Genomic DNA, 10,819 nt, shown 5'->3' on the forward strand with positions numbered 1-10,819 from the left:
TTAAGGCACCCTTTTTGCCCCTTAAAAGTTGCCATATAAAAACTCAGAGAAATTTCTCTGATTTTACGTGCAGTTAAGTCAAGGTTTTTTTAAATATATATATAAAAAGAATGTCTCAGGTTATGAGAGTGTTATTGACCATATGGTGAAGCTTAATTCAGCTCATAAAGAACTTTGTGATTTTTAAGCAATACTCTTCTTAAAATATTCTGTCAAGTGGTAATCATAGGAATGATTCTTTTGTAACATTTTGACTTTGTATTAATAGTTGAGTTGTACGCATGTATTTATTATTCTTATTTTAATGGTTAGGTTTAAGATTCTTATCCATGTCTCTTTGGGGCAACAGGACAAAGAATTAGCTGTGCATTTGTGCCACATGGCCTTGCAATTAAAATTTTGTGATATCTTGTTAGAGAATTTTGAATGTTTGCTTAGAACAACAGTATATAGGTCTTAAAGACATTATAAACTGAATGTAACTTATAGGAATTATAAGCAATGTGGATATTGTACCAAAAACTGAGGACCAATATTGCTTTTTACAGCTGCTGGAACAAGCCCTAGTGATTGAAGAGCAACTACGGAGAGCTGCATATCTAAACATGTCAGAAGATCCATCTCATCCCTCTATGGCTCTGAATACCCGTTTTGCTGAAGTGGAGTGTCTAGCTGAGAGCCATCAGCATCTATCCAAGGAATCTATGGCTGGGAATAAACCAGCCAATGCAGTGCTTCACAAAGGTGAGACATTATTTAATGAGAATAGGGGTTGAATTGCATGCCACTGGCCCCTTTCCCCCATTCCCCCCCCCCCCTTGCTCCCTTGACGCACATTGTTCCATGCACTGCTAAATATGTATCCTTTCCTTTTCTTCAAGGGAAGGAGGGCAGCTAGTACTTGGGGAAAGCCCTTGTTTCAGTTCAGGAAAACAAATCAATTTTGAAATGAGTAGGAAAGCTCCCCAAACAACCAGTGGTTTTACAAATATAAAACAATATAACAATTTATTCCAGAAAATAGAGCAGAAGATGAGATGGATTCCAGGTTAGCCTTTGTACAAAGTTGCCCTAGTATTTGTATCTAAAGAGGAGCATTTTCTCCCCAGTAGATATGGCCCAAGAGTTTCTTTCCTGCATAGGTTAATTTTTTCAATATTTTAAATTTGGTGACATTTCTAATCAGGAAATAGTTGCCATAAAGAAAACCCTGGTGACATTTCCAGGAAGGTTTTTAGTACTCAGTTTAGGATAATTCATTGGTCTTTTTAAAAAAACAAACCAATGGGTAACAGACCAACAAGATAATGGAGAAAATCCCAATTTACAATGGATATAGAAACTACATATCCTGTTAAAATGCCAGATTTTTGAGATATAAAAAAAGTAGAATCACTTCAGAATTTTTTCCACCTTTAATATAACATATAAGTTTTACAATTCAATTTAAAAAGAAACAAATCTTTTAGGGGGGAAAATAACAGTAAAAAACTTACAATAAAGTAAGATGCACACCCTTAAACCAATACTTCATTGAAACACCTTTTGATTTATGACAGCATCCAGTCTTTTGGGGTAGCAGCCTATCAGCATGGCACATCTTGCCTTGGGAAGCTTTGCCTACGCTTCCTTGCAAAAGTGCTCCAAGTCTGTTAGATTGCAAGCTCTTTAGGTCACCCCACAGATTTTCAATTGGATTCAGGCCTGGGCTCTGATTGGGCCATTACAAAACTTTGATCTTCTTCTAGTGAAGCCAATATTTTGTTGATTTGGAGATTCAATATTTTAGCAGATGCCTGAAGGTTTTGTGCCAAAATTGGCTGATATTTGGAACTGTTAATAATTTCCTCCACCTTGACTAAAGTCCCAGTTCTACCTGAAGCCACCATCATGCTTCACTGTGGGTATGATGTATTTCAGTGATGCACAGTATTATTTTTGCACCAAAATTCTTTTTGGAATTAATCGGTGAAAAGTTCAACGTTGGTCTCATCAGACCATAACACATTTTCTCACATGAATTTGTCAGATTGCAAAATGTAGCCGGGCTTAGATTTTTATTTTTTGTAAGAAAAGGTTTCCATCTTGCCACCCTTCCTCACAGCCCAGACATACAAAGAATACGGGAGATTGTTGTCACATGTAGTACACAACCAGTACTTGACAGGAATTCCTGCAGCTCCTTTAATGTTGCTGTGGCTTCTTAGCAGTCTCTTGGACCAGTTTTCTTCTTATTTTTTCATCAATCTTGGAGGGACATCCAGTTTTTACTAATGTCACTGTTGTGCCATATTTTCTCCATATATTGATGACTATCTTCACTGTGTTCCATGGTATATCCAATGCCTTGGAAATTAGTTTAAAGCCTTCTCCTGACTGATACCTTTTAACAATGAGATCCCTTTTATGCTGTGACCATGGCTTTTGCTGTAAGAGGAACTGAGGAAATGTCAAACAACTCTACTACAACAGCTGAATTTTATGTTGGATTGATCAGAGTCACTTTAATTGATGGGACGTGTGTAGTGATTACTATTTAATATCAGTTTGAATGAGATTGGTTAATTTTAAACACAACCACATCCCTGTGATTGGTTAATTCTGAACACAGCCACAACCCTACTTATAAGAGGGTGTGAACACTTATGCAGTCACGTTATTCTAGTTTTTGTTACTTACCCCTAAAAGATTTAAGTTTGTTTAATTGACAGCTTACATGTTATATTAAAGGTGGGAAAAAAATCTGAAATGATTTATATTGATCTGATTTTTTTATATCTCAAAAATCTGGCATTCTAAGGCCGGGGGTGTATACATTTTATATCCACTTTAAGTGTTCACACCCTCTTATAAGTAGGGATGTGCCTGTGTTCGGAATTCACCAATTACATTCAAAATGATGTTAAATAAATGCCATTAATTAAAGTAACTCTGACCAGTCCCATATAAAATTAAGTTTTAGTAGGAATTTTCTGACATTTACTAGTTGCCTCTTACAGCAAAACCCATGGTCTGCAAAGAGCTTACAAAGCATCAAAGAGATCTCATTGTTGGAAGGTATCAGTCAGGAGAAGGGTACAAAAAAATTTCCAAGGCCCTGGATATACCATGGAACACAGTGAAGACAGTCATCAACAAGTGGAGAAAATATGGCACAACAATGACATTACCAAGAACTGGATGTCCTTCCAAAACTGATGAAAAAACGAGAAGAAAACTGGTCCAAGAGGCTGCCAAGAGGCCTACAGCAACATTAAAGGATCTGCAGGAATTTCTAGCAAGAACTGGTTGTGTATTACATGTGACAACAATCTCCCGTATTCTTCATATGTCTGGGCTGTGGAACAGAAGCAATTTCTTACAAAGAAAAACATCTAAGCCCAGTTATATTTTGCAAAAACATACATCATGTCTCTCAAATGCATGTGGGAAAATGTGTTATGGTCTGATGAGGCCAAAGTGGAACTTTTTGGCCATAATTCCAAAAAGTATGTTTGGCACAAAATACTATGCGTCACCAAAAGTACATCATACCCACAGTGAAGCATTAAGCTTTGGGGCTTCTTTTCTTCAGTTGAAACTGGGCTTTAGTGAAGGTGACGGAAATTATGAATAGCTCCAAATATCAATCAATTTTGGCACAAAACCTTCAGGCCTCTTCTAAAATGTTGAAGAGTAGGTTCACCTTTCAATATGACAACAACCCAAAATACCTCCAAATCCAAAAAAGGATGGCTTCATCAAAGGAAGATCAAAGGTTTGGAATGGCACAATCAGAGCCCAGGACCGAATCAATTAAAAATCTGGGGGGTGACCCGAAAAGGGCTGTGCACAGGAGATGCCCTCACAATCTGACAGATTTGGAGCACTTTTGCAGTAGGCAGAGGTCCCAAGGCAAGATATACCATGCTGATAGGCTCCTGCCCCAAAAGACTGAATGTTGTCATAAAATCAAAAGATGCTTCAACAAAGAATTAATTTAAAGTGTTAGTTTATAACCACATTATTGTAAGTTTTTCATCGTAATTCCCCCCCCCCCAAGTTTTCAGTTTGTTTTTCAGTTGAATTGTACAGCTTATGTTATATTAAAGGTGGAAAAAATTCTGAAGTGATTTATCGTGGTCTGATTATTTTTTCTTTTTAATCTCAAAAAACTGGCATTTTAATAAGAGCGTGTAGACTTTCTATATCTACTGTACTTCTTTTGTAGTGGATTCAGGCAACTTGAATATTTATTTTTCAAATGGCAACAAGAAGTGCATCCTTAAAATTCTATTGTGTGCTGCCCAGAATCATCTGGTGTGAAGGCAGCTACATAAATGAAATAAATAAATAAAAAATGGAAGTTCTTTCCATAGGATTGAAAATGCTTATTTTCCCCATAATATTACATCAGCAGAAATCAGGGAAGAACTTTCTCGAATTTCATTCTCCATTCATCCTTCTCTTCTTCCTCTTATAAGTACAGGCAGAAAGAAAGTAGAGCATGAGAGTGTTGATTTTTTCATAGATGCTATAGATCATACTATTATTGCTACATAAAAATAAAAGCATGTGTTTGTGTATAAGACCCTATGCAGATTGTAAAGAAAGGAAATAACTCCTGCAAGTTATTGAAGACATGTTTAAGATTGGACTGTCCCAAAAGACAAGAGCTCTGAGATAACCATTACCTCAAAAATATCACTCTTGTTAATGTTTTCTTATATACTAATACAACACACAGTTTTAAGACTAACCTATTCTGAAAATTATACTTCTAAGCTACACATTAAGAACATCTTTGGCACAGTCGGCTCTATAGTGATTCAAGAAGGGGAAAAAAGCATCATGGTCTGAATGACTATCTGATGAAAATAGAGAAACATGAAATATATAGTTATTCAAGTACAAGCAATTCTAAATTATAAATAATGTTTCTTTATTGGATTACAGATTCTTCAGGAACCTTCAGAAGTATGTAATAAATGATAAAATGTACCGCTGTACTAAAAAAAAAACTTTTTCCAAACCTTGCTGCTTTTCTTTCTTAAGAAGGATAGTAAGCCTATTGAGCATCAGAAATGGACTTAAAGAGATCCAGCTCTGATGGCTACATAGTCTGGAAGTTTGAACCTTTTTGAATTTTCAAAATGTCTGCATAAATATAATGTAACTTGTTCTTCATACAAGTTCTAAAATTAGCTAAAGAGAAGCCAATTAAACTTTGAAGAAAATAATCCAAAGCTACATATTTGTATGGGGCAAAAATAGGTGAACCTTTAGGAATATTAGTTCATTTGAAAGAAAAATTAGGGTCAGGTGTCTCAATCAATGGAATGATAATCGGGTATGAATGTAGGCCTGCCTTATTTAAAGAACAGAATTCTGAATTCACTGTCAAAGTCTGATCTTCCAACACAGTTATGTGGAGGTATGGCATGGGCTGAACAATTTCTGAAGATCTTCAAAAAGCACCAGGCTGGGAAAGGTTACAGAACTATTTCCAAAGCACGTGGACTCCACAAATCCACTGACAGGCAGATCATATATACTTTGAGGCAATTAAACATCATTGTTGCCCTCCCCAGGAGTGATCAACCAACCAGGGTCACACCAAGAGCAAGGCATGCAGTACCCCAGGAGGTCTCAAAGAAGTCTAAGGTAACGTCTAAGGAACTAAAGACCTCTCTTGCATTGCTAAATATTAGTGTTCAAGAAACCACCATCAGGAGAATTGTGAATAACAATGGTGCCCATGGCAAAGATACAAGGAAAAAGCCACTAATCTCCCAAATAGCATTGCTGCCTGTCTACAGCTTGCAACATAAATAAGTCAGAAGACATTGAAAGAATGTTCTGTGGATAGATGAAATCAAAATAGAAATGTTGGGGCTTGAATGAAAATTGTTACGTTTAGCAAAAGGCCAACATTGCATTCCAGCATAAACTTATCCCAAATTTAGTGGTAGCAGTATCAAGGTTTGGGCCTACTTTGCTGCTTTTGGATCAGGACGGCTTGCCATCATTGATGAAACTATAAATTCTGAATTGAACTAGTAAATTCTACCGAAAAACATCAGGGTTTCTGCCTGTGAACTGAAGCTCAAGAGAAAATGGGTCCTGCAGCAAGACAACAACCCAAAGCATGCAAGTCATATGACCAAAGAATTGTTAAAGCAGAAGAAAGTTAATGTTTTGGAATGGCCAAATCGAAGTCCTGACCTTCATCCTATAGAAATGTTATGGAAGGATCTGAAGCCGGCAGTTCATATGAGGAAGCCCACCAACATCCCTAAGTTGAAACTTCTGTAAGGAGGAGTGAATTACATTTCTTCCAAGCTGATGTGCAGAATTGATCAAGAGTTATCAGACAAGTTTAGTTGCAACTGTTGCTGCCCTAGGGGGGCATACCAGTTACCAAACACAAAGGTTCATGTACTTTTGCCACACAAATATGTAGCTTTGTATCTTTTTCTTGAAAAAATAAATGAACAAATATGTTTTTGACATTTGTTTAATTGATTTCTCTATCTAGTTTTAGGATTTGTGTGGAGAGTCCTAAATTACATTTTAGATCATATTTATGTAGAAATATGAAAATTCAAAAGACTTCATAAACTTTAAAGCACTATTTAGCTTATTGTGTCTTTCCCCAGCTTCCTGCAAGATTCTGCTAGTTAAAACTGAAACAAACAAAAAATGAAAAAATAAAGGATCACTCTTCAGAAGTCAGGTCATAGAATTTTCCACAATTCTAAAGTACACACTTTTTTTCATTCTAAAAAGAAACGAAACACTAGATAGAAAACCACTGTCTTTGCTTAAAGCAAATTCTGCATACAGAAATCTCTGCATGATTTTTTTTCTCAGTGAGTGCTCTCTGAGCTTGTTTTCTTGCAGACATTTCACTACTCAAACTATTAACATCATCAGTGCTGGAAGGGAGTGTAGTTTGCTCTCATTTTATATACTTTCCCTGTCTGTTGAGAGTGGTCTTTGTGGTTCTTTGATTGGGCTGTTTGATGTTAGTTTATTTGGCAGTTTCTTGATGGGGATATTGTTTGTCAATTGTTAGTCTAATATTAATCTTGATGTTAATCTCTGCTCATCTGGGTGTTGATTGCTGGTGAGGGGGTGTTTTGATCTTTTTGTTCCCTTTTTTGTTTGTTGGTTGTCCTTTTTTGGTATGCAGATGTTGTTTATGTGTATGTACCTGTTGATGGCTGATTTGTCAGAGTGCCAGGCTTCCAGGCACTCCAGCTTTCTTCTTTCTCAGACTCTTCTTTGAAAACCTTCCTATTTACAAATATAAATTGCTGTATTCTTTCACATTTATAAACCAGTATTACCAATTTGAACCAATATCTCTCCTCAATGTTCATTTTTTCCCTTGTGGGAGCAGGGATACTCTGCCTATTGGTTGAGTGATAATTGCCAAAGATGTTATTGCTATTTCTAATTATCTGCTTGAGTCATCTGGGTTTTTTCCCCCTCAACATATGGTAAGGATCAGGGACAATACATATAGGATTTAGAGATGTTTGGCCCAGTTGAGCCTTAGATCAAATACATTATTATACTGTAGCCATATGTATCCTGATAGACGCCTACTAAACTGCACTGGAAGATCTTGCTTGAACAGTTGGAACATCAGAATAACACCTAATTCGTTCGAGTAGATATTTTTTATTATTTCATTGAATTCATTGATCTTTGCCCTAGTAATACCATAGAATTCACTACAGTTCTTGCCACCTCTTTTACAAAAAAATGTTCCTTAGATTTAATTCAAGATACAGGGGAAAAAATAAGCAACATGCACAAAATTTCCATTGCTTTTATTGCAAAAAGTATCCAGAAAATAGATCAAAGGCAGATATAATCTGTTGCAATTCAGATTTAGGGGAAGGACCAATAGTGTTTAAATGGATTTTTCTGTTAGCAACTAATTTCAACTTTTAAGTCTCCAAGATCAAATATCAAAAGGTCAGCAGCTAGCTATTTGGAAAACAGGGTAGGAGATCATCAATTCTTATGGATTTTTTTAGAAATCCATTTCAATTTTTTTAACATTCAGGTGGCACAAAGTCTCCATTTTCTAATAACAGCAGATTATTTTTTAAAAATACTACTGGTGTGTCTATCTATTATTCTTTTGTCTATTCAGAGCCCAGATAATTTAGCTTCTTCAAATCTGTTTACCTTGTGACCCTTTTCCTGCTCATTCCACTACCCTGCCTATTCAGAGCTTTAGTTAAGTTTCCATCTGAACTATAAAAAAGATCCCTCTTTGAAAGTTTGGTCTTCAAAAGTTATTTCTAATATTTATTTTGGCACAGTATTGGTGTTTATTCCTATATCTGTAGAAGGACAAAATAGTCCTTAATTCATTCTGAGATTAACTGCCTTGTGTTGTAGTTTGCTGACCCATTTTCATGGATATAAAGATATTGATTACATGGCAGCTTGACAGTAAAATTGAAAAAGACAATTTTCAAGCAACTATTCACAGGGAAATTGCATGCAGCTTTCTTAAATCACATTACCCCCCCCCCCCAAGCCCCTTTGGTTTAGGACATGGATAACATTCTGTGTACTTGGTTTACTTGAATTGTACAGATTTGGCTGACCAACTATTGGCTGTAAAAGCCTTTAGAAATGCCTACCTGCTCCCAGGATGTTTCACTTTTTTAACAGTCTAATGCTAGCTGCCCTCTACCCTCCACTTCTCCCTTGTTGAGGGAGATTCTAGTGAATTTTTATTCTAAAGAAAGAAGGGCAGTTGTGCCAAGGTGTATATACTAATGTTGCATCTCATGGCAAGGGTACTTTTATTTAGGGCTGGAGTCATTCCTTCCATCTCTATCATGTTCTCTACAGCCATTGCTTATAGCTATGGTTTAGACACTGTTGTACTGTTAGCATTTGTGTTTAGGAAGTCAGGTGAACGTGCCCTCCTCCAGTTCAGATTTGTAGTTGCCTTTCTGGTCCTGGAGGGGATCTTTCTCAAAATGAGCTGCTTTCCTTTCCTTAAGGAAAATACATTTACAGAGAATCCAAAATTTCCTCTTTTTTTCTTCTTCTTCTTCCAGTGCTGAAGCAGTTGGAGGAGTTGTTGAGCGACATGAAGGCCGATGTGACACGGCTACCTGCCACAATTGCCCGCATTCCTCCAGTGGCTGTGCGTCTCCAGATGTCGGAGCGCAACATCCTCAGCCGCTTGGCAAATCGTAGCAGTGAACCTCCTCCTCCACCACCAAACCAGCAGGTAAGCATCAAACTCTGCCATTTCCACCCTATCCTGGAGGAAGGGACTGATGGCGACTGCCTAAGATTGGGGAATGGGCTTTGCATAGAGTGTAGTGTACTAAATGTCTCTCTCTCTCTTCCTCCCTTCCCCCTTAAACTTAGGTGGCTCAGCAGCAGTGAAATACCTGACTGGTGCCATCAATCCAGTGATTCAGCTAAAGTGACACGTATACCCTTGTTTCAGTTCTGGCCCCATCCCCATCCCCTCCGTCTGGCACTCCTAATCAGATGATGTCCTCTCAGATGGAGGATATGACTGGAGAAAGGAGGAAGTGCAATCTTCCATAAGCTGCCAGTTGCACTTAGATTGCACTTGGGTGAAAAGGAACATTGGATGGACTCTGTATATAGTGACTGGAGGCTGCAGCGTCACATCTGTTACACAGACCTGGCTGCAATGCTCATCACCTTGGCCCACTCTTCCTTGATTTTAATTTTATTTTCAGTTTGTTTACCAAGATGAGTGCAAGCAAACGTCAGGACAGACACAGCTACCTCCATCAAGATCCTTTTAATACAAAAACTGACTGGACTTGTCCTCTGAAACAGCTGGAAAAAAGACAAATCTTGATAAAGTTAAAAATAAAGGTTTCCTTGTATTTTATTTGCTTTGGGCAAAATATATGGGGGATGTAACAGCTTCTTTATTAAAATTTTAATGTGACTTGTGATCTGATAGAAAAGTGTACATGTGCAAACAATACGTACACTTCCAGTTTAGCCCAAGATAGGGAAATTCCAGGCTGTCCTAGATAATTTTTCCAGTTGAAACTTTAAAAGGCTTTGTAATAGAAAATAAAATGTGCTGCAATGTGCAATTACAGGCAGCACCTACATGACAGTGTCACATTTTGTCTGAATTTATCTAAACTATAGGCTCAGTACACTTTAAATCTGTTCCTTTTATATCACAAATCATGGTTTTGTATCTTTGAATGTCACAGTGCACACAAGCAACTTACAAGTTCATTCAGGCAATTTGTTGGCTCATGAATTGGGTTACTATCATGGTTGGATTCATTACTTTATTGCTTAGCGCAATGTGTGAACGAACACAGCCATTGTTACTCTATCCAACAACCTCACATGGGATTGTAAAAAGATTGCAATTAAAACATAGTATGGAGCTTTTCTGAGTAAACCCCAAGCTTCTGTTTTGAGAAATGCTTTATTTTCAGAGTGGTATTCAACAAGCCAGAAAAATATGGTTGATTTGCATTGGGACATGATGCTTTTGCTGGTTTCTTACAAAAGCAGTATCTTGCAGACACAGTTGTCACAGGGGCTCCTGATAATGTTTTAATCTAAGAATTTTTCTATAAAAGACATGCATTTCATGCGTCAATTTGCTTTTTGAAAGGGTCTACATGATAGTTCTCTGCAAGTATTTTTCTATATAGAAATTGTAGATTGATGAGCAGCAAGCATCTTTCATTCATGTCCAACTGACATCTACTTTGAGTCACATGTCCATTCCAGATACCTGAGATCCAACAGTGTCTCTTGTAGATGCGGCAATGAAAAAGAA

The 10,819-nt window shown here is 37.1% G+C and overlaps 1 protein-coding gene across 1 annotated transcript in view; it reads left to right on the forward strand.

The window, feature by feature from the left end:
• Positions 1 to 10,135, forward strand: part of CHD4 (chromodomain helicase DNA binding protein 4) — a 30,993-nt gene extending 20,858 nt beyond the window's left edge. Inside the window, exons 38-40 of the mRNA XM_070938436.1 lie at positions 549 to 744; positions 9,075 to 9,250; positions 9,394 to 10,135. Of these exons, the coding sequence (XP_070794537.1) occupies positions 549 to 744; positions 9,075 to 9,250; positions 9,394 to 9,411 (390 nt within the window). The 3' untranslated portion in view covers positions 9,412 to 10,135. The remainder of the gene's footprint in view (positions 1 to 548; positions 745 to 9,074; positions 9,251 to 9,393) is intronic.
• Positions 10,136 to 10,819: the final 684 nt, after the last annotated feature.

The sequence above is a fragment of the Pituophis catenifer genome, unplaced genomic scaffold, assembly GCF_029215685.1.
Source record: "Pituophis catenifer annectens isolate HBS135680 unplaced genomic scaffold, rPitCat1.0.hap2 SCAF_2, whole genome shotgun sequence".
In the NCBI taxonomy this organism is placed as follows: Eukaryota; Metazoa; Chordata; class Lepidosauria; order Squamata; family Colubridae; genus Pituophis; species Pituophis catenifer.